The sequence below is a fragment of the Bos mutus genome, chromosome 5 (genome assembly GCF_027580195.1).
Source record: "Bos mutus isolate GX-2022 chromosome 5, NWIPB_WYAK_1.1, whole genome shotgun sequence".
NCBI classification, from domain to species: domain Eukaryota; kingdom Metazoa; phylum Chordata; class Mammalia; order Artiodactyla; family Bovidae; genus Bos; species Bos mutus.
This window is the reverse complement of record NC_091621.1, coordinates 4,603,101-4,627,105: the sequence shown is the minus strand read 5'-3', so window position 1 is coordinate 4,627,105 and position 24,005 is coordinate 4,603,101. Positions and strand designations below refer to the sequence as shown.

General features: G+C 42.8%; 2 protein-coding genes across 4 annotated transcripts in view; both read left to right on the top strand.

Annotated features, from left to right (window-relative positions):
- Window positions 1–11,132, top strand: part of TCP11L2 (t-complex 11 like 2) — a 40,818-nt gene extending 29,686 nt beyond the window's left edge. For both annotated transcript variants that reach the window (XM_070370222.1, XM_005893683.2), the window contains 3 exons: window positions 177–358; window positions 3,017–3,189; window positions 8,775–11,132. In XM_070370222.1, the coding sequence (XP_070226323.1) occupies window positions 177–358; window positions 3,017–3,189; window positions 8,775–9,019 (600 nt within the window). In that variant the 3' untranslated portion in view covers window positions 9,020–11,132. The remainder of the gene's footprint in view (window positions 1–176; window positions 359–3,016; window positions 3,190–8,774) is intronic.
- An 8,319-nt stretch (window positions 11,133–19,451) lies between these two features.
- POLR3B (RNA polymerase III subunit B) overlaps window positions 19,452–24,005 on the top strand; it is a 123,782-nt gene continuing 119,228 nt past the window's right edge. The window contains exons 1-2 of one of the 2 annotated variants that reach the window (XM_005893684.3): window positions 19,452–19,671; window positions 23,260–23,292. In XM_005893684.3, the coding sequence (XP_005893746.2) occupies window positions 19,600–19,671; window positions 23,260–23,292 (105 nt within the window). In that variant the 5' untranslated portion in view covers window positions 19,452–19,599. The remainder of the gene's footprint in view (window positions 19,672–23,259; window positions 23,293–24,005) is intronic. The other variant, XM_070370221.1, reaches the window with a different exon arrangement.

Genomic DNA, 24,005 nt, shown 5'->3' with positions numbered 1-24,005 from the left:
CAATATTCTAATTCTTAAGTTCAAACAGTGTATCAGCTGGTCTGTCTGTGTTGCATGTGGTTTAATGACCTTAACTGGAATCAGATGAAAAATGGGGGTTTGGATGTAACACTGCTGATTTTACAGGTTCATGGTACTGAGCTTCCCTTTCTATTTTTAAACCTTAAATATGCTAGACACTCATGACAGATGGAGCACGTCTTCAGGAACTGACAGAAAAGCTGAATCAACTGAAAATGATTGCCTGCTTGGCCCTGATCACCAATAACATGGTGGGTGCTCTTACAGAAGGCCTACCTGAGCTTGCAGTCAGACTAAAAAGGATTTCAGCTGTTCTACTTGAAGGCATGAACAAAGAGTGAGTTCCAGCGTTTTTATGTGCTCTCCCTTGTATTCCAGCTCTGCATGTGTTTCAGAGAACATGAATAACCTTGGAAAATCTGGATGTGGTATTTAGGACCGTGCTTTAGAGAAGCTTAGCTCATGCCTTCTTTTCCTAGAGTTTCTTTTCGTATCCCTGAAGGCTTAGATGTCCCTCGTTGGTAGGGAGAGGTCTTTTCCATAACAGGTGCCAGGGTGAGTGTAGTGTTTCCACTTAGGACGGATGTGTGTACAAGCTCTCCTTTGACAGTGTTGTGGAAAAAACAAACAATACCTAGAAATTCATCATGCTCAGGGTCTCTCAGAGAGGCTTTCTGATTCAGTTGTTCTGACTATCATTTTTCTGCAACGAAATGTTTACCAGCCTCACAGATCCAGCCTCTGTGAAGCCTACAGAAGTACTGACATCTCTGTCCTTCAGAGATATTTTACAAGTCAGTGAAAGTTTTGTCTTTGCCACATTCATTTCTCAGTATCAAACCATCATTGAGTACTAGAATCTCATTTCAATTTTGTATTATTGGGAATCCTGTCCAAGTCAGAAAATTTCTAATCCTGGCCAATGACCGGGTGTTTCCATGGGTCTCCTATGTGTCAGCTTCTCTTGCTGACTGTCCTCTCAGGTGTTTTCAGGGATTTTACACCTAATACATCCAACATCCCATCTTCCTGCTTATTATTCAGAGAGCACATGCGTGACTTGATAAAATCCTAGAATCTTAAAAGCCAAACTAGCCCAAGTGGTTCCGGCAATCCAGAGTTCTCATTTTGACCTAAAGCTCAGAGAGAATAGGATTTGCCTTGGGCTGTACACCAAGAAAAGGCCAAGCCAAAGCCCGAGCCCAAGCCTGACTGTCAAGTCCCTGCCCTTTCTACTGATCCTGGTGCTAACCTGCCAGGCTCTTTTCTTTCACATTCCAGGACCCAAGACCTGTAAGGAAAAGAAACCTGCTCTGATTTTGCAGAAACCTGCTCTTAGCATTTCCCCACACTGGTTAACCATTATTTTCTGGGAATTCTAAGTTATAAAGCCTTTAGTGAGTCCCCAAATACTGCTTAGTGTTAGCTGCTCAGTCGTGTCCAACTCTTTGCAACCCCATGGACTATAGCTCAACAGGCTCCTCTGTCCATTGAATTCTCCAGGCAAGATTACTGGGGTAGGTTGCCATTTTCTACTCCAGAAGATCTTCCTAACCAGGGACTGAACCCGCATCTCTGTGTATCTTGTATTGGCAGGCAGATTCTTTACTACTGAGCCACCTGGGAAGCCCTCCAGTACTGCCTAAGTATTCATATGAAGCACATGGCAAAATGCTTACTAAAAGGACAGGCTTTTGGATTAGACAAACCAGGGTTTAAATCCTAGCTGTGCTGCTGACTTGTAATGTACCATTGAATAAGATCCTGAGTCACTCTGAGTCTCACGGCCTCACTTGTAAGAAGAGATATAAAGATACTACCTTAGAGTTATGGCAACTTAAGATGACATTTGTAATGTACCATTTGATGACCCTGATGCTGAGAGGAATTGGGGGCAGGAGGAGAAGGGGACGACAGAGGATGAGATGGCTGGATGGCATCACTGACTCGATGGACATAAGTTTGGGTAAACTCCGGGAGTTGGTGATGGACAGGGAGGCCTGGTGTGCTACCTACCGTTCATGGGGTTGAAAGAGTCGGACGCGACTGAACTGAACTGAAGATGACTTGTGTGTAGCATTTAGTGCAGGTGTGTGGCACATGGTAAGTGCTTGATAAATGTTAGCTCTTAATAACTATTTAGTTGTTAAGTCATCTTCTTTATAGTTGTTCTGCCTATCTGATTGTTTTGTTGTTTTGTCTAATTCCTCTCACCACCATCCCCCCTTCTCTTATCCTTTAATCCATTTTGCACAAAGTTGTCTTAAAGATCCTTTCTGAATAGCGAGATGCAATTTTCAATATCATTTACAATAGTGTGGACACAGCAAATGCTGCTTCCTATTATACCTTTTTCATTACCTATTAAATCACCACCACTAACTACTTTTTACATCTTTCCAGACTGTATATATTTGGAATTATTGATCAGCTACTTGAAAGTAACAGTGGGAAAGAGTCTCTTATCTTTCATCATGATAGGTCAAGAGGTTTAGGTAATTTGTCTTTATGGTGTTGGCCTCTGAATATCTTTATTTCTTGTTCTTGGTTGGTGTTAAAGGTTTCCTGCACAGGCATGGATAAATGAATTGATTCTATCTTATTTTCTAAGCACATTAAAAACAAAATCTATGACTGAATCCACTCAGGCCAGAGGGTTTATTTTGCAAATTAAACAAATATTTTCTATCCTTTTCTGATAGCCCTGCCTGAAAATGGGGTTGCAGATTTATTTTTAGGGACCACATTTTTCTGTCTGTGCTTTTTGTATTTCCTACAGAACTGGTGGTTTTAAGCATTTAAAAGTCTGATGCATATAAAGGTTGGTGGTTGGGAGGAGTTTCCTATTTTCTAAGCTCATTCTAATAGAGATAATTTTTGTCTATATAAGATAAAATTGGTATACATTTGAAACAAGCTGGTATATTTTTTAAACAAACAAAAACCTGATGAATAAAAGCTGTCCCTGGTGGAATTATTGTTTCATATTTTGTAGGACCTTTAACTTGAAGGAAGTTCTGAATTCTATTGGCATTCAGATTTGTGTTGAGGTTAACAAGACCCTAATGGAGAGAGGTTTACCAACTTTAAATGCTGAGGTTCAAGCTAACCTTGTAGGCCAATTATCAAGCATCGAAGAAGAAGACAATCCTATCTGGTCTTTAATTGGTGAGTCTGTATATTTTTATTGGTTTCTGCTTCGATGTCAATATACTTTACCATGCTGGCTTTGGCTAATGTTAAGTATCAGTCAAATTTTAGTCTTAAACAGATTACCTGCTTCTCTTGGTGAATAAATATTGAAAACATGAAGAAAGCATTAATATTTTCAAAGCTTTGGGACTCACTGCTGCTTATGTGTGTATATGTAGTGGAGTGGGGGGATGTTTCAGGGTCTTCTACCTTACTACCCAGCTGATAGAGTTTTATGAAGAAAATAACATCATGCTGCCATCATTTTAAATTCCTAGATCAATACAGCAATCCAAACCAGATGGCAGTATGTTCACAGAAAGTAGACCCATGCTCTGATAGAAGCTAACCTGTGTGAGCTGAGGCCCCTTGCTTGGTCAGGCTTAGAAAGACTAAAATTTAAAAGGGCCATAGAACTGAGAGGCATAGTGGGGGATTTTTTTTTTCCTACTTGATTGCTAAGAAAATGAATATCTCAGGATCAAATTGTGTTGGTGAGTTGGGGAAATGGAGAATGTATCAGGACTTTTTTCTGTTACCTGTGATAGATAATTTAAAACTCTAAAGTGGCTTCCCAAGTGGCTCAGTGGTAAAGAATCTGCCTGCCAAGCAGGAGACCTGGGTTTGATCCCTGGTTCTGGGAGATTCCCTGGAGAAGGAAATCCACTCCAGTATTCTTGCCTGGGAAATCCCATGGACAGATGATCCTGACGGGCTACAGTCCATGGGGTTGCAAAGGGTCAGACATGGCTTAGTGACTAAACAACAAAGTGGCTTAAGTAGGAAGGGACTGTACTTGCTCATATCACAGAAAAGAGCAGTTGGGGGGTTGGCTGCTGGTACAGCTTGATCAGAGTTCAGATGATGTCTTGGCACTGTTTCCCACTTGTGGTCCCTCAGCGCTGCCTTCCTCTGGGATGGCTGTCTCTAAAATAGTCTCTTCCCAGCATAACAAGATGACTTCCACTCCAGCCTGCATGTTTCAATATTTAAATCAAGCCAAAAAAAAAAAAAAGTCAGTTTCCCTCCCCTCTTAGCTCAAACTATAACCCCAGAATTGAATCCCATTAGCTCCACTTGGTGGTCACAACCCATTTTTGGTGGCCAGAGTGGAAGAAACTTAACCCCAAGACATGTGTTCAGTTCCTGGAGCCAAGGTGAGTCAGCTTTACCTGAACACCTGATCTGAAACTAGGGAAGCAGTTGTTTCCCCCAGACAGAATCAGGGTGCTGTGGCCATAAGAAGGGGACAAGGGTGATGTGGGAGACAAAGCAAGTGTCAGCTGCAGTGGGAGAGGACCAGATGGAGGAAAGAGTGTGGAATTTGAATATCCAAACATTCCAGGAGGAATCTGCAAGTTTTCAAAGCACCGCACTGACTTCTCTAGGAACACAAACACTGGTTATTATTTAGCTGAGATTCTTAAAGGGTGTCTTTCAACCTTATCCCTGGGGACATGGGATGCTGGTGATCTAATCCACCCAGGCCACGTAAGAGCTCTGGTGTGCAGCACGTGGGCTTCGAGGGGTGGCAGTGAGGACAGTAACACACACAGCATAACCTCAGCTGCCTGTGGCCGAGCCCTGCCTGCATGACCTTCACTGCTGACAAGCACGTCACAGCCTGTCACCTCCGGTTGTACAGCCAGCACGTGGGCCATGGTGCTTCTCGGAGGAGGAGGGGCAGGCTGTCAGCCATCTCTGCCTCATACCAGGAGACCCTCGCTAGTGCACAGGTCTCGTGAGGAGGATGGGATGCATCTTTGCTCATCGCAATTTCCCCAGACCATGGAGGGCGGGGCCCAGAGATGACCTTTAATAGATATCTGAGGTGTCAATCACAGATTGGCACTTGCCATCTACCTCTCTAAGGATTAAATCATGTGCTGCTGCAGCTGCTCTCCTCCAACACCCCCTGAAAGGAGTTCAGGATGGAGAATAGAAAAGAGGCACTCTGTGCTCAGGGGAAAACTGGCAGGATAGGTCTTCACGTAGTTAGATATTCTCTGGAGCTGATTTTATGAGCCCAATTCACGTATCTCCTTATATTTGGAAAAACACTAAAATCCTTCATAGTGATGACTGTTTCTTGTGACTAGCAGAAGCTTCACTGAAACTAGCAGAAACCTTTTGTAAAATATGTTTTTGATTGCATGTATTCCCCCTTCCGAGAAGGCAATGGCACCCCACTCTAGTACTCTTGCCTGGAAAATCCCGTGAATGGAGGAGCCTGGTAGGCTGTAGTCCATGGGGTCCCTAAGAGTCGGACACGACTGAGCGACTTCACTTTCACTTTTCACTTTCATGCATTGGAGAAGGCAATGGCACCCCACTCTAGTACTCTTGCCTGGAAAATCCCAGGGATCGGGGAGCCTGGTGGGCTGCTGTCTATGGGGTCGCACAGAGTCGGACACAACTAAAGCGACTTAACAGCAGCAGCAGCAGCATTCCCCCTTCACCAAAATCACATATATACTGTCCCTTTCCCCTATGACTCTGGAACAGTCTCTCAGAGCTATCTCAGGTGCTGTCTCTCAGAGCTATCTGAGGTGCTGTCTCCCAGGCTGCAGTCCTCATTTTGCCCCAAATAGAACTCAATTTGCAACTCTCACATTGTGCATTTTTTTTTAAGTCGGCAGTGGAGTGGATGAATGAATGCATGGAGAACTGGAGCAGTCAAGTATCTCTCACCTGAGGCCATATAACCAGCGGGTCTCAGGGTAGGGAGTCTTCCTGTCTGACTCACATTCTCACCTGCTCTGTTGTGACTCCAGTCAGAGCTGGAGCCCTGCTGCCCATTGACAGGCTGGCCAGAGCCTCAGGTGTTCTCTGTGCCCTTGCTTTAGATCAGGGAACTACTGGCAGCGCCAGAGAGAGAGGGGGAAGCTGGGGGCCAGGAGATGCCCCAGCCTGAGGAGGCCTCTTAAAATCCAGTCAAGCCACTTTTTTCCACCCAGCCCTCCCTATTCCAAGTTTCCTGTTCTTTTGCAAATTGAAAGTATTTTGTAACCTTGTTCAAAGTATTGTTGCCTAGCAACTTGCATGACTCACTTGAGCGTCTCTCCCTAGGCTCTGGAAGCCAAGGACATGTCTTTGGCAGGGGTTGGGTTTGGCTGCTCCTAAATGGACAGACACTTCCATCACTTTAGTCTTGGCCTAAAAACTGACTCGTCCACAGAAGAGACAGAACTACTTGTCAGCATAATAACAGTTTTGAAAGACCTGCATTCTTTAAACAGTCTCACAGAAAAGTATCCGGACCATAACTGTGACAAAAATAGACCTGGGCTCATGAGAGTTGAGCAGCCAGCCTAACAGGGAGTTTAGTGGACCATTTGCTCTGAATTCTCTGCCCACAGAGGAGCTAGAATACATTAGACCTTAGAGGGATCCCTGGGACAGAAGAAGGGCTCCAGCTTAGCCCTAGCTTTCCTCCTCTGTTGTTCATGGTACCCACAGTCTGCCTTCTTCTGTTCTCAGTTGATGTGCTATTTATTTACCATAAAATCACGACTCCCACTATGTTCTTCGCCTTTAAAAAAGATAATTAGAAAGCAAGTTTTCTTTCAAACCAATTTTTTCAAATGTATACGATAAAAATGATCTATGGATTACCTGCTGTGGAAATTGTTTGCATGCTAATAGCCACCTACATTTTTAAAAAGTAATTTTCAACTGTACAAGTGATCCCTTCATGAATAATTTCCTCTTGTTGAAAAATTATGGATAAGGCTCAGGTCTTATTCAGCCCCCATTCCTCTCTGGCTCCTTGTGTTTTCAGTTTGAGGTTTATCTTCATAGACCTTTTTCGTTCCATTCTCACTTCACTACAGTCAACATTTATGACATACCTGCTGCCTACCAAACCAGGAAAATAAAGGCCAAAAAAGTAGCCCTCACCCTCAGAATGCCTACTATCTGAGAAGTGAGAGAGAGAAGTTCTCAAGTAACAATAATAAGGGGTGAGAGTATAACAGATGGTAAGGAAAGCCACAGAAAGGAGGTGACTTTAATATCAGCATGGGTGCTCTCGACTTTGGCAGAGATGAAGTGAGATGGAAGGGCATTCTAGTAACAGGAAATAGTCTGGGCTAAGATATGGACATGGAACACTGGGCACTTTGAGTTCTAGGTCAGATCTGGCTGAAATGTATGATTTGGGGTAGACGTGTTTGGATATAAGAATTTCAGTAATATTACAGCTGTCTGTATTAGATGAGTGTATTTAAATGGCAATCCACTCCAGTATTCTTGCCTGGAAAACCCCATGGACAGAGGAGCCTGGTGGATTACAGTCTGTGGTGTCGCAAAGAGTCAGGCAGGACTGAGCAACTTCACTCACTCACTCATTTTCCTTAGTAAATGTTCTTGTGAGATTTCTGTTTCCAGAGCCAGAGAATGTCCTCGGAGCAGCCTGCGCTGGACCAGGTCTGGCTTGTCCAGTGCCATTTGTCCAGGACACCTCAGCTTCCCTTTTTTAAGCATTTGCATGTATTTGTGAAGTCTTCTCAAATGCAGATGCCCCGAAGCAGGAAGAGTGGAGAAGGTGGCAGTGCCAGTTGGGGTGGTCCTTCTTCAATGCCTCCAGATTCTTGCCCACATGAGGGGTGATCATATAATTTATTTTCTAACCCGGGACACTGTTGAAAGTGTTCTTTTTATTAAGACCAAGACAGCGAGTGTCAACTTCAGCTGTCCTGAGAAAACCCAGATGTATGCTCACCTTTGCCATGTGGCAGTTTGGGCTCCCAAGTTTGCCAGATCTGTAGATTTTTCAAGAAGAACAAAAAATTTGATTTTCTATGTGAAAGCCCCTCATTTTAAATAGCTACTGTTTTTTTAGAAAAACACTATCTGGGCTAAACTAGCAGTCCCAGTTTACATACTCAGCTTTAGGATATATAACTAAAATTATGGACATTTGAATTTTTATAAAAGATTCCCCACTCCACCCTGAAAGTGCTGTGCATGTTTTATTAGTTAGCTATTACTGCGTAACAGATTTCCCTAAGACTCCATCTGTCATTGCTCACCAGTCTGTGGGGCAACTAGGCAGTTCATTTGGTCTTGCTGGACTCAATGCATGCATTTATGGTAAGCAGCCGCATGGGTAGTTAGCTCTGCTGGTCTCGCCTGGGCTATCTCAAGTGTTTGGGATTTGGTTGGCTACTGGTTGGTCTAGGATGGCCTAAGATGGAATAGCTGGGCTTCCCTTGATATGGGCTCTCATCTGGCCCAGGCTTGTTTACATGGTGGTGGTAGGCTGAAAGGGCAGATTCAAACCATGCCTCTTGAGCATGAAACATACACACCATCACTCCAGCCACATTCTGTATGGGCCAAAGCAGGTCAGAAGGCCATCCCTGATCCAAGGCCTGGGCACCCAGACTCCAGCCCTGATGGGAAGAACTGCCAGGCTACCTTGGAAAGGGCATGAGTATAGGGAAGGGGTAAAGAATTGAGGATGTTGTTGCAATCCATCTACCACAATTACTATTCTCATGTTTAAAAAGTACATGCTTTAATAATAGGACAGATAAACATATCTTCTTTTCCCCCAGATAAACGAATCCAGCTATACATGAAAAGCCTGCTTTGTCTGCCAAGCCCTCCAAGATGCATGCCCCCCGTGCCAGGAGGCCTTGCTGTCGTTCAGCAAGAGCTGGAGTCGCTGGGCTTGCAATACGCAAACATCGTGAATCTCAACAAACAAGTGTACGGACCATTTTATGCAAATATACTCCGAAAGCTGCTGTTCGGTGAGGAAGCCACAGGGAAGGCAGAAGCTTCTTCATCTACTAACTAAAGAGGAAATGACATTGGAAAAGAGATTGGAAGCCCAGCACTTAGGTACCCAGTCTGTTTCCACCAGCGGCATTACAGAGGGGCACATTCTCGATCCTGTGCGAGGCACAGTGTTAGCCCGAAGTTGTGTAACCCAGTAATGTCAGCGTTGCAGAGACACGCACATCACAATGTCCCTACATGTGCACCATTTTTGAGTCCTAAAGAGACTTTTTAACAAACAGAAAGCAATTTGTATTTAATTCTATTACCTATATAATACTTGTAAATGTTTTCTTAAGCATTTATATATGGCTTATTCATTCAACCCTTAAGGAGTTGTATTTCCTCACCTGTTACTATCAAATCTAATGATTTTTTTTTTTTTAACTTTGGTACAGCTTCTTAAAGGGTTGAAAGTTGTGATCATAACCAAGGGGACTGATGTTCTAAATAAATGATGTGAAGTAAGGATAATTGTATTTAAAATGTACAAATTAAATTTTATTCATATGTAATAGAAACTTACATAGTAAGTCCTCAAATTCTACAAATATACCTAATCACATCTGGTGATACCGATGGTCAGTATTTGTTTAGAATTTAAATGTATTAAATACATTTTTATGCTACATACAAATTTTAGATAAAACCTCCCTTGATGATTTAATGGAAATAGAAACAAACCCCTTCTAAAATCTCATTCTAGAGGGTGGATTCTTCTTGCAACTTATGCTGCTCTCTGAGAGAAACACTTTTTGCACACATCTCTTTGTGAATGTCCTTGCATTTCTCAGGCCATTGGTAAGGTTTATATAAGATTTTAATATTTTTACATAAGGCAGGAGTGGTTTGAATTGGTAACTTGAATTTACTTGTAAGAAAAAGTTGATAAAATGAGACCGCATTCTCAGTGAAATTCACTTCTGAAAAAGAAACAGATGAACTTTGGATTCTTTTTCTTCTTTAAGCATATAACATGCTAGCAAATGCCTTCTCTGTGGATTTGATTCTTACCCCACTGTGACCAAGAAGCTCTTCTCAGTACCATCATCATTTGCCACTCTAGTGCATTAAACTTTGCCACGCTGGCACTGCTTGTCGGGATCCTAGAGAAATCTGCTTGTCTTCAGATTACATGCTTCTGAAGTGTTGAGGGAAGCACTACCGCAAATGCTTTATTTGCATAAAATGCATTTTGGATGGTTTGATTTTCTGAGGACTCCTTGAACCTTAGCCGTCTGGTGGAGAAGAGCAAGTAGGAAGAAAAAGATTAATGCTTCGTTTTTCCTTGCCTCCTCTTCCTCACCATGACCTCTACCATTATGGTGCTACCTAGTGATTTGATGAAGGCCTGGGAAATTATTGTGTGGATAACTTATCTCTGATCTTTTGGAGGGATCTGCCAAATTGAGGAAATGTTGAACATCAGCTTTTTTCTCCCAGTGACCAATACATAAATCACCATTCTGTCCATTGAGCAGCTATGTAGAAGTGGAATTTACTGAAGAGCATATCATTGGTCTTACCCATTTTTTCCCTCCTCCTGTATGTCCATTCTGCCTGTTTCCTGTGCTTAGAGATCATAAGGTGCTGTAGATTTTTGTTTGCATTTTCTCTTAAGTTGAAGTTGTTTTCAACTGCTCACTTTGGGGCCTGGATAGCCAGAGGGTCTGAAAGGTAGTGTGTAGCGTGACTTTTGGTCACTTTCCCAGTGAGCTGTACATTTAACTAGAAGACCAGGTGGTATACTTTTTTACTAACAGATTGGAATCTGCCTGGTATTCTTATATACTTGATTATACTATAGTTGCCAGCAGGAAAACAATCTGCAAACTTTAATGCATTTTAAAATGAAGGGCATTCTGCATTTTTTTTTTTAAGTGGCAAAGTAAATCTCAATGTCCCAAGTCTGGATGTAAGCAAGTACATTTATTAGGATTTTTAAATCCTGTCCCTTAGCATGTTGTTTATTTGGTTTTTACTTAAATGTTTACTTCTACGTTTGAGATGGTCATGTTTTGTAATGTCAATTTTCCTAAACACCATACACACATTTTCATTCTTCTACTGCTAAAACATGTATTGTGCGCACTAGTTACATTTTAAAACATTAAAAGTTATTTCAAAATAGATGGTGTCTCTGTTTTCTAAACCACCTTTGGGTAGCTCAGGGCTGGAATATTGCACAGTCTTTATTGCAGTGGTTCTAGAAGGAATCTTCTACTTAATGTCAAAGCCTCACAGACATCAATCGTGTTCATTCATTCATTTAGTCAACAAATAGCTATTGAGCATCTACTATGTGTCAAGAAGTATCCTAGGTATTTAATACACAGATAACTAGACAGACACTGTCCTGAGAAGTTTGTAACTTAGTAAGAAGGACAAACTTGTGAACAATAGCAATAAAGTGTAATTCGGGCTATGCTTTTAAAACAAGTACACATAGTACAGAAAGCAAAGAAGAACTAAAGAGCTTCTTGATGAAAATGAAAGAGGAGAGTGAAAAAGTTGGCTTAAAACGCAATATTCAAAAAACTAGGATCATGGCATCCGTCCCATCACTTCATAGCAAATAGATGGGGAAACAATGGAAACAGTGACAGACTTTACTTTTGGGGGGCTCCAAAATCACTGCAGATGGTGACTGCAGCCATGAAATTAAAAGACGCCTGCTCTTTGGAAGAAAAGCTATGACCAACCTAAACAGCATATTACAAAGCAGAGACATTATTTTGCCAACAAAGGTCTGTCTAGTCAAAGCTGTGGTTTTTCCAGTAGTCATGTATGGATGTGAGAATTGGACTATAAAAAAAGCTGAGTGCTAAAGAATTGATGCTGTTGAACTGTGGTGTTGGAGAAGACTCCCGAGAGTCCCTTGGAATGCAAGGAGATCAAACCAGTCCATCCTAAAGGAAATCAGTCCTGAATATTCATTGGAAGGACTGATGCTGAAGCTGAAACTCCAATACTTTGAGCACCTGATGTGAAGAAGAACTAACTCCTTAGAAAAGACCCTGAAAAAAAAAAAAAAAAGACCCTGATGCTGGGCAAGATTGAAGGCAGGAGGAGAAGTGGACAATAGAGGATGAGATGGTTGGATGGCATCACCAACTCAATGGACATGAGTTTGAGCAAGCTCCGGGAGTTGGTGATGGACAGGGAAGCCTGGCGTGCTGCAGTCCATGGGGTTGCAAAGAGTCGGATATGACTGAGCAACTGAACTGAACTGACACATAGTACTAGAGGAAAAATCACTGGACTCTTTCATGGATCACCCTTGAGCTAAAACATGAATGATAGGCAGGAACTTGTCAAGAGACCAAGAAAGCAAAAGGCACAGGAGGCACAGTCATGTGGAGAAATGGTGAGCCCAGGGAACAGCCTCCAGAAGAGGGGAAGTGACGAGAGGAGAAACAAGCAAGGGAAAAGGCTTGGGATGTCATGTTCATATGTGTGGGGTTTGTTCTGAAAGAGGTAAAGAATCAGGGAATCCTTTGAAAGTTGCAAACAATTATGTTTTGGAAAGACTGTCGTGGCAAAGCACACTTGCCATTGGTGCTAGAATATTATGTGTTGTGTGTGTATGTGTACACGCCCTCACACCTGAACACATGGCACAAGCAGTAGAAATGGACTCTAGCGAACAGGCAGAAAGAGAGTTTATTGGAGAGATTTACATACTTCACAGAATCTATTTTGTTTGGGGAATTAAGCTTGGCAAATAGGTAGGAACCAAGGCAATGCAAGGGCAGGGCCTTAGCCACGCAGGATTCAGAGACTGATTTCTCAACTGTCCTTGCTGCTTTGCCTCATTTGCTCAAGATTTAAAGTCCCAGATATCAACATTCAGTGGGACGAATCTCTGTCAAGGGCAATGCTCTAATTTCATGGGATGGAATGAGATAGTGGCTGACACTTAGACTCCCATATTCCCACCAAGGTCACCCAACTAGTGATTTCTTTCAAATAGGAAAGGTGTCCTGAGGAGCAGAAAGAGAAAAACAAACCCACTATCCTTTACGTTTATGAGGTCTTTTGAACTCGAATGGGAGAAATGTGTGAGACCCCCTCCCCCCATCCAGTATTGCCTCTAAGAATGACACTGTAAGATGATTCCAGGAAGGGCATAGTCAGTGAAATCAGCCTTTACTGGTGTGCATTGATGAACTGCTGAACAAAAAGCTCTCAAGTCACCATGGCCTCAGCATAGCCTTATTGCTCAAATTGTAGTTCCAAGTTTAGGGAAGGTTGGTGTATGTATCAAGGGCCTTAATCCAGCTACTCAGAAACCCAACTTCCATCCATCTTATAACTTAGCAGTCCTCAAAACTTTCAGCATCTCCTGAATCACTCAGAAGACAGGAGAAATAAATGGATTGCCCATTTCTATTCATAGTGCGTTGGCCAGAACTCAAAATCATCTGGCTCCAAGTGCAAGCAAGTCAGGAAAATGTGCCCAGGAGAAAAGAGGTGGACATGGGTATTGGGTATTGATAATCATTACAGTTTCTACCTCAGTTTCTATGCCAGTTTCGAATAAGCTCTATGAATCCTCTTGTCTATGAAAATAAGTTTAAAGTCATGTGTCTGCTCTGATCTTTTAGTATTAGCTCCCCAGAGCACTGAGTTGAGAGGATTTTGAAGCCAAATCCAGGATAAGCAGTAAAGAATTCTGTGGCTGATTGGCAAAGTGTGGGGCCTGCCACATTTTGTGCAACATATATTTTTTCACTTGAATCCTCCTTAAAACTAAAATTCAATCTGTTCTACCTCTGGGGATGTTAAGTACCAACAGCTCCCACTTGTTACAAAAGTAGCACAGGACTGAGAGTCAAGAGACTTGAGTTTGAATTCACTTATTTTTCACAGCTATTATGACCTCAAGTCAGCCTTCTAGTCTCGCCCTGAACATCGATTTCCTACCGTACCTGCCTGCCTCACAGAGCCCTGAAAGTGAAAGTGAAGTCTCTCAGTCATGTCCTACTCTTTGCCACCCCATGGACTGTAGCCTACCAGGCTCCTCCCTCCATGGGATTCTCCAGGCAAGAGTACTGGAGTGGGCTGCCATTTCCTTCTCCAGGGGATCTTCCTGACCCAGGGATCGAACCTGGGTCTCCCACATTCCAGGCAGATGCTTTAATCTCTGAGCCACCAGGGAAGCCCTCACAGAGCCCTGCTGCTGCTGCTAAGTCACTTCAGTCGTGTCCGACTCTGTGTGACCCCATAGACGGCAGCCCACCAGGCTCCCCCATCCCTGGGATTCTCCAGGCAAGAACACTGGAGTGGGTTGCCATTTCCTTCTCCAATGCAGGAAAGTGAAAAGGGAAAGTGAAGTCGCTCAGTCGTGTTCGACTCTTAGCGACCCCAGGGACTGCAGCCTACCAGGCTCCTCCGTCCATGGGACTCTCCAGGCAAGAGTACTGGAGTGGGGTGCCAGTGAGAGTCAAATGAGATGTATTTGAAATTGTCTACAAACTTAAGCATAATGTGGCCAGAATACATTACAAAAGCTAATTTATTAGTCCTAAATCTCTTTCAAGCTTCAAGAGGTTTTAGTATTGTGAGATGTGGTGATGGAGTACTTAAGTACATAAGACCAAAAATTGTCAACTGTCATCACAACCATGGTTCATTAAGCCCAATATTGTCATTGGCAGAGAAACTCAAGGGTAGTAGAAACTGCAGTTATTGTCCTTGATGTCGACTTCAAAGGATAGTGACACAACCCAACATGTTCCAGTTTCGTTTAGTAAATCAGGTATGACTTTATCCTCCATGATTTAATCTAACCTTTTAGAAAGTACATTTGTACCAGCAACTTGTGCCCTCTTGTTCTCTACTTTTCCAGTGAAACTTTCTTTTTTTATGTCTAAGCTTGGTATGTTAGCCTTGTTCAGCTTTCGAGGGAAAGGGACCTAGGGATTGATCGCAAGGCTTGAAGAAGAAAGGAAAGCTGGGAATCTGCCAGCAGTTACACCTGCAGGCATGATAGAGAAGCTGAATATAATTTTTTTCTTTCAGAATTTAGCAAAATAATTACTTACCACATGGACTAAGCATTTTATATAAATGGTCTCATATAACTGCACAACCCACTACAAGGCAGGTTCTATCATTATTTCCATTTGTGCAAGAAGAGACACAGAGAGGTTAAGGTCACAGAGCTGATAATCAACTTGAAGCCAAAGAGTCTAACCCTGGAACGTGTTAACTACTCGCTCTATTGGTTGCCTTAGGTCATCCAGTCATGGTTCACTGTTGTAATGCTACCAAATGCTGTTTACTTCTCTGCCTCTGTTTCCTGTTGTCCTTCCCTTTTGGTCTTCATTGAAAACCTCCCAGAAGAGAGAAAATGAGTGGGTCTATTTGCCACTAGTCACTATGGATACCCTTCCCCGACTCTCTTGCCTTCGGTAGGGGGGTCTCATTAGGAGCTCCGTGCCCCCTCCCTGCCCCCTGCCTTAGGTGGCTGCCTTTAGCTGGTTGCTGGCCCTGTTGGTTTTGACAGGATGACGACGTAACATGACACAGAGCAAGGCTTTTCAGATAAAGACCTATGGGCCTGGCAGGTAACTATAGGTTTTGGACCATCCAGTCTTGCTCAAAATGCAAAATGTTCTCTGATTACAGTAGAGACTTCTGTCCCAGCTTCTCTTTACCTTGCTGGTTGTGAAACAGTAGACTTCCAGGATCCCCTTTGCCCTTGCCTTTTCAGATTGAAGAACCCCTATTCCTTCTCCAACATTGTTCTGGGCTTTCTCTAGTTCTGCTGTAAATTTATTCAAATATAGAAATCAGGATCACTTTTTTTTCCCCCAGTCTGAATGCACCAAGGTTTTCAAGGAGAGAGGGTCATCTTTTTCTTTAGTTTTCTAGTGTCTTCAAGTTGAAGCCTCTCAAAATAAGTTCTAATTTCTTTAACATGGCATAAATGACAATTTCTAGTGTTATCTATAGCCACGTCCCTCAACAAGCCCTGTGGGAGAACTACACTCAGCCGCCACACGTATTGATAGGATTATGTACTCTAGAGCCCCCATGTCATTTTGCTCAAGCTGTCTTTCTCTGCTTGATGTCTTCTACCCAATCCATTCAGCCGGTGTCACAATAGAGTGGTTTAAAACATGGGCTCTGGGGTCAGGTAAGTGTGGATTTAAATTCCAACCATGCTTGGCAAATTTCTCAAAACTTATGAGCCTAAGTCTCCTCACTTGGCAAAATGGGGCTTATCATACTTCTCCCCCTTGATTATTAAATCAGAGAATGTACAAAAAGTGGTTATTCCAATGCCTGGCAAAGAGTAAACAGTCAACAGAAACACTCCCTAACATTCCAGGGCTCAGCTCTGACACCTCTGCTTTCCCCTTTCCCTTGCTCTTCTTTAACTGATGCTCATGGTTCTCCTCCCATTGGTCACTTTCCCATCTGGGGACCACAACACTTCATACCTAGGTGATGGGATAGTATTCCAAGATGTCAACCGTTTTTCTGTGATTTCCTTTCCCTAATTGCCCAGCCCTCTATTCAAACCACCAAGTCTTTTTTGTACCAATATTTCAGGAAAAGGACAGCAGAAAGCAGAAACCAGGAGACTGTTTCTGGCCTTTGGAATTAAAAACTCCAGCCCCTTAGGGCAGCAGTCCCCAGACTTTTTGGCACCAGGGACCAGTTTTGTGGAAAACAATTTTTCCATGGACTGGGGCAGGGGGTGGTTTCATGATGTTTCAAGTGCATTACATTTATTGTGCATTTTATTTCTATTGTTATTACATCAGCTATACCTCAGATCATCAGGCATTAGATCCTGGAGGTTGGGAACCCTTGCCTTAGGCGATCAGAAAGACAATGGATTTGACCCCAGGATGCAAATGCCTCTATCTCAGGGACCAGGTAGGTGTAAACAGGGTGGACACCACTTAGTGTCAGCCAGTGGCTCCCGTAGGACTCTGGGACCACTGCTACCAGATCCTCCTCCAGAGACACTTTAAAAAAATCAGAATTTTAAAAAGCATGACATGAAAAATTGAACTTATCACTCAATGCATGTTTTTTCCCCCCAAATCTTTTATTCAACACAACTTTACTTAGGAACAAACAATGAGTTAGAACCTGAAAAGAGGAAGACAAACAAGACAGTCCCTGTTCCAGGTGTTCCCTGTCAGAAGGAGAGGTAAACACATCAACAGGCCATGGGATCGAGTGATAAATCTCATGTTACATTACAGAGTGATTCTCAACTGTGATCACTGGGCCAGCAGCATCAGCATCATCCCTGGGAGCTTATTAGAAATGCAAATTTGCAGGCCCCAGCCCAAACCTACCAAATCGGAAAACTATGCTTATTTTAACAAAAAACAAAACAACAACAACAAACAATCAGACTAACCCAGTGCTAGTGTTGCGTGCGTGCATGCCAAGTTGCTGTAGTCGTCTTCGACTCTTTGCAACCCTATGAACCACAGCCCACCAGGCTCCTCTGTCCATGGGATTCTCCAGGCAAGAGTACTAGAGTGGGTTGCTGTGCCCTCCTTCAGGGGATCTCCCTGACCCAGGGATTGAACCGGTGTCTCCTGCATTGGCAGGCTAATTCTTTACCACTATCACCACAAGGGTTAGACATTCAGAATGGCAAATGAATATTTATAAATTTTCGTAATTTACTATGGCAAAATATACTAAAATTTACCATTTCAAGTGCACAGTTCAGTGGTCTTATGTACACTCACATTTCAAATGTGAAACTATGACCATTATCCATTTCCAGACTTTTGCATCTTCCTGAACTGAAACTTTGTACATACTAAACAACTGTTGATTCTCTTTTGCCTTTTTCCCCCCAAGTGGGATTTTTTCCCCTATTGATTCATGTAAGTTCATTTTAAATGAGGAATATCAATCCTTTCTCACCTGCCAACTTGTGTGTCTTAAAACCTATTCATGGAGATTTTTAATCATCTGTTCAGAAAATTTAAAATTTTTCATGGAATCCTAAAACTATGGGTAGAATTTTACGATTCAATCTATGAATATTCTCCTTTATGATTTCTGTGTTGCCATGCTTGAAGGCAGTCACCATTTAACGTCATGCATTTGTTCACTTTATATTTCCTTCTAAGGTTGTTAACGTTTAAATATGTAATCCTTATAGGATTTATATATATATATATATATATTTTTTTTTTTTTTTCTCTCAAAACAGCTAATCAGCAGCTCCAACATCATTTTTTGGAAAAGCATCTTTCCAACTGATTTAAAATGTCATCTTTTCATACTAAATTTCTGCTGACGTTTACTCCTGGATCTTCTGCCTAGTCCTTTCAGAATATAACTATCTTTATTGCTGTCCTGTTATGCTCTACTCTCTAGGTAAAGTTAATTCCTCCTCATTTTGTGGTTGTTTTAATGGTTGTATAGTAGTCCACCACACACGTACCTTAAGGTTTTAAACCAATCCCCTCCTACTAGGTATTTGGTATATTTCCTACTTTTTCATACTATACGTGTAGTTTGGGGCTAAATTAAATGATTCCTGTGCAAGGAGATCAACCAGTCCATTCTAAAGGAGATCAGTCCTGGGTGTTCTTTGGAAGGAATGATGCTAAAGCTGAAACTCCAGTACTTTGGCCACCTCATGCGAAGAGTTGACTCATTGGAAAAGACTCTGCTGCTGGGAGGGATTGGGGGCAGGAGGAGAAGGGGACAACAGAGGATGAGATGGCTGGATGGCATCACCGACTCTATGGACGTGAGTTTGAGTGAACTCCAGGAGTTGGACAGGGTGATGGACAGGGAGGCCTGGTGTGCTGCAATTCATGGGGTCGCAGAGTCGGACACGACTGAGCGACTGAACTGAACTGAACTGATGCTTCCGTGGCTCAAGTCGTGCAAATTCTCCTTTTACCCTTTTCTGTGAAATATTTTTAAAACAATATGCTTTTTGGCCTCAATTATGGGATAACTGGGGGCTTCCCAGGCAGTACAGTGTTTAAAAAAAAAAAAATTGTCAGTGCAAGAGAAGCAAGGGACAAGGGTTCCACCCCTGGGTCAGGAAGATCCCCTGGGAGAGTAAATGGCAACCTACTCTAGTATTCTTGGGGCTTCCCTGGTGGCTCAGACTGTAAAGAATCTGCCTGTAATGCCGGAGACCGGGAAGATCCTCTGGAGCCTAGGAAATCCCATGGACAGAAGAGCCTTGCGGGCTACGGTCCATAGGGTCACAAAGAGTCGACACGACTGAGCAAGTAACACTTTCTAGTATTCTTGCTAGGATAATGGAGTCTGGCGGGCTACAGTTCACGGGGTCCTAAAGAGTCGGACTGACTGAGATCGCAGGAACAACCTGCCTGGATTTCAGATTACCCACGCGAGACTTCCGATGGACACTAGAGGGCGCAGTTTCCCGGCTCCACCTCAGCCACATCCGGGTTCAACCGCAGGTTCCGACCGACAGCAGGCGGAACCTTTCTTCCTCCTATTAAGTTGTGCGGCGAACCCTTTAAGACACCACGCAGCGCTCTCCACCGGTACAGCGGATACCTTGACGCAAGGGAGGCGCACGTGAGTATTCTGCTTAGTGCCTGTTTCATCGTGAGTAGCATGGACCTGCTTGCGGAAGAGTTTGGGAACCTGACCCCGGAGCAGCTGGCTGCGCCGATCCCAACTGTAGAGGTGAGTGCAGGGCAAATGGTGAGCGGAAGGGGCCGTGATGCGTCCCCGAGAGGCGTTGCCCCGAGAGTCCTGGCCGTGGAGAGGGGCGGGCCGCGTCTTCCGCGCATGCTCAGGACTCAGCGCTGGCTCAGGGCTCAGCGGGTTCACTCCCTAGCCGGCTGCTGGACCCACGTGCAGTGGTTGAGCTGGGGGAGCTGGCAGGCGCCACGCTGGCCTAGCAGCCCCGCCCACGGCTCCGGGGTTGAACCCATTCTAGTGTACGTGTGTTGTCAGGGGAGGACTGACTCTTACCCACCTTGGGGGACGTATTGCTTGCTTTCTTATAAAGCAAGGTCCAGGGAGCTTAGGCTCCCACCGCTGGCTGTGGTGTTAAAACCAAATCTTCTGAATCCCAGGCTAGTAATTTCTCCTTTTCGCCGGGAACTCAAGTTGGGATTGCAAGAGTATTTTAAGTGCCCAGAAAATTTACTCCAAATTTTAAGTGTTTTCTCGGGGAGTACCCCTGTAGCTTTCATCAGCTTCTGAGAAGTTAAGGATAACTGTCCTACTCTGAGCTGCCTGATGAAGTTCAGCTGTTGATATAATTTTATTTTCTGGAAAGGTACATATAACTTCTCTGGGGCTCAGAATTTTAGTTGGCATCGGTTGGGGACATGGAGAAATAGTCAAGGGAGAGATTGACGTAGCGGGAAGAAGACACTTGAAACCTGGAGGCAAGGCCATCTGATATTTTTGAGAAATAAAAATAAATCCAGTAGTATCAGAGTGTGAAAAAGTAGAGGAGAGATTAAAGGTGACAGATAAAGGTCCTGGTTATGAAAGGTTTTGTTAGACATTTGAAGGAGGCCTTGGATGCTATTGACAGGTTAAACAGGAGAATGACTAACAAGATCAATGAATCAATTTCTTTATAATCATTCTGCAAATTACATTCTGAGGAATTACAGTCAGTCTATTAGATTCTGAGTGCCTTCGTACATGGTGATTTTCATCAGGCAATACTGGATTTTTAACTTCTTTTGTTTGTTTATTTTATATTGGAGTATAGTTGGTTTGAATTTTTAACTCTTGAACTGCTATTTAAAAGCCAGCATTTACTGAGCACTTATTATGCGCCAGCTCTGTTCAAACCTAATGAGCATTATGTTATTTAATCTTCTGAAGCAAGTAGTATTTTTGCCCCATTTTGCCAATGAAGATTTTTAAGACCCAGAGAAGTTAAGTAACTAACCCAGTGTGAGAAGGCCATTAAGTGACTGTTGGGGATTTTGGATTTCAGCAGTCAGACTCCAGAGCTCCTGACTTTAACTGTTGACTGAACTGCTTCTCCAGAGAGCTGCAGGATTTCTGTTTCTTCTCTGAATTTGCAAAGCCATGAAGGGACCAGTAACATATTTCCGTTAAACATATTTAAAAATAAGAGTTCCTCTTCCTGACCCTCTGCATCCAGTCCACCATCCCATCTTAAGGGCCCCAACTACAAAATGTACTCAATTCTGACATTCCCACTGTTCTCCAAGTCAGCCACTGTCATCTCTTACTTCCTTGGCTTCTTACTTGTCCCATTCCAGTCTATTCTCTGCTCTGTCACCAGGGCCATCAGTTTAAACATGCAGATATGTTCACATTGCTCCATTGGTTAAAATTCTTGAATCTGCCCATTGCTCTCAGGGCAAAAAAAAATCTAGTCTTTACCATATTGTTAAGACTTTTCTCAATCTGGCCACTCTAGCTTGTTTCTCCTCACTTGCCCCCTCTCCACTCCAACTCCTCAAGCTCTTTCTACTCTCCTCATGTAGTCCGTTCTGGTCTGTCGTTCGTTCTTTGTAGATTTACATCCAGTAAAATGCAGAAGTACTTACTTCGTGTTCATTTACGTTAGTTTTTACGGGTATGTATACCCAAATAACTACCACCCCATACAGGATATAGAACATTTTCATCATTGTAGAAAGTGCCCTTTTCAGTCTAAGCCCTACACCACCATTTGATTTCTGTCATCATAGATTAGTTTTGCCAGACTCATTTCTTTTGTGTGTGTGTGTGTTGATGTTTGGTAGAAACCAATAAAATTCTGTAAAAGCAATTGTCCTTCAAGTAAAAAAAAATTTTTTTTTAAAAGATGACTTTTTTTTAAAGAGTAGTTTTAGGTTCAGAGCAAAATTGAGAGGAAGGTATAGAGATTTTCTATTTACACCTGCCCCCACTTACCTTTTCTTAAAAAATGTTTTTCCATTTTCCAGATGGCCTACCTCCCTCTCTGGCCACTCCTCGATCTCCTTTGCTCAGTGTGCTTTCTGCTGCTCCAAGTGTTGGAGTGTTTCTGATCTCACTTTGTGGAGCTCCTCTCCATCTACACTCCGTAGGTGGTCTTACCTGTTTCATGACTTCCACTGCCGTCTGTCTGCTGACTTTCCCTGACTTAGATCTCCAGGCCACTCTTCCCAAGTTCCAGACTCCTTTGTTGTCTATTTGGCATCTCCAACTGCATGTCTAATGGATATCTCAAACTTAACACGCCCCCAGCCAAACTCCTGGTCGCCCCTTCACACTAAACCTGCTTCCCCGGCAGCATCCCTGCCTCCTCGTCTCCAGAAATGGCAGCACTAAGGTGTCAGTCTCAATTCGTCTTTCTCAGATTCCTGCATCTCATCTACTGTCAAGTCCTGTTGACTCTGACTTCACATCGTGTTTTCCTAGGCGACAGTTTCTCACTTCCTGTATTGTTATCAGCCTAGAGTATTGCAGGGAACTCCTAAATGATCCCTCTGCTTCTAACCTTGTCTTTTCTCACCCCAGCAGCTGGAGTGATCCAGTTAAAATGGATCACATCATCTTGTCACTATTTTGCTCAAAACCTTCTAGCACTTCTCCGTTGCCCAAAGTCAAAAAATTTTACAGTTTCTTACAAGGTCTTACATGATCCTTGGGCTCTTACTCAGAAACTGTGTTTTCTTACTTTAGACCCAGTTCTAACCATTTGTCAGATTTCCCATGAACAGATCAGATACCATTCATGAAGAGTTGTGTCATGGTAGGCTGTTTACAACCCCAGGAAGGTGTGAAGAGCAGGCCTTAGAGTTGAACGTGGCAGTTTGCATCTGTTTAAATAGGTGAACACCAGGTGATATCTTTCTTCAGCCTGGGCTCTGGCCAGGCGCCAGTTGAGAAAAAAATAGGAGGGAGAAAGAACTCCCTTTGGGTTTAAACCAAACTCTCTGAAACTTACTAATACTTCGCCTTTCTCAAACTGGCAAACCCTGCTTACTCAGGAAGAGTCATGAGAATAAAATAAAGATGAAAAGTGCTTGGAATCTTGAGTCATCAAAAAGAGATTAAAGTATATTCTGTTTAAGAAATCTGTGGTTTATATATGCTTGTGTGTATGTATATGTTTGCATGTACATGTACAGTACATATACGATTTCCATAAAAAGGTTGCAATGTAAAAATTGTTCTTTTTGTTTCCACTTACTTTCTTTTGCTTACTGTGATAAAGTCAGTCACTTTTGGTACATTAAAATAACCTCATGAAAATATGTGATCACTGACACAGAGTTCTGATACTTTTATTGTTCTGATTCACAGGAAAAATGGCGGCTGCTTCCAGCATTTTTAAAGGTAATTAATATCTAATAACAGTTATTTTTCCAATCAAGAATCAAGAAATAAGCCTTTTTAAAATTAAATTTTTATCACCAACATTTTTTGACTTTGTACAACTGTGCACTTTTCTAAGTTTTAGAAATATGAGAAATTATAAGGCAGTAACCCTGTCCATAAAGTACTAGGTAGGGGATTGTAATCTAATTTTAGAGGTAGGAAGTAGTTTATGTTTTCACTTGGCATAGGAATAATACAAACCAAAGGGTACAAACCAAAGTGCTGCTGGCAGAAGATTGATGCCACAGGTGGTCAGAAAGGGCCTCCTAAAGGAGGTGAGACATAAACCACATCCTCAGAGGAGAGGAGGACTTCCCAGTTGGCTCAGTGGCCTGGCAGAGTGCAGTCCATGGGGTTGCAAAAGAGTCAGACACGACTTAGCAACTAAACAACAACAACAAGAGGAAAGGAATTACCTAACCTGAAAGGTAGGATGCGGGGAGCATGGCTTAATAAAGGTCCTCTAGAGGAGGATCCACAGGGTCTGTTGAAAACAGAGTCCAGTCTGCTTGGCTGGAGTGGATGAGTGGTTCGGACAAAGGAAGTACAGATTATAAGGTTCCTATTATTGAATTTCAGTTTTAAAGAGCTTATGCTAAATAGTAGCAGGTTCCACAATGAGAGACCACTTGACACCCAGTAGGATGGCTATAGTCAAGAAAGAAAGACAA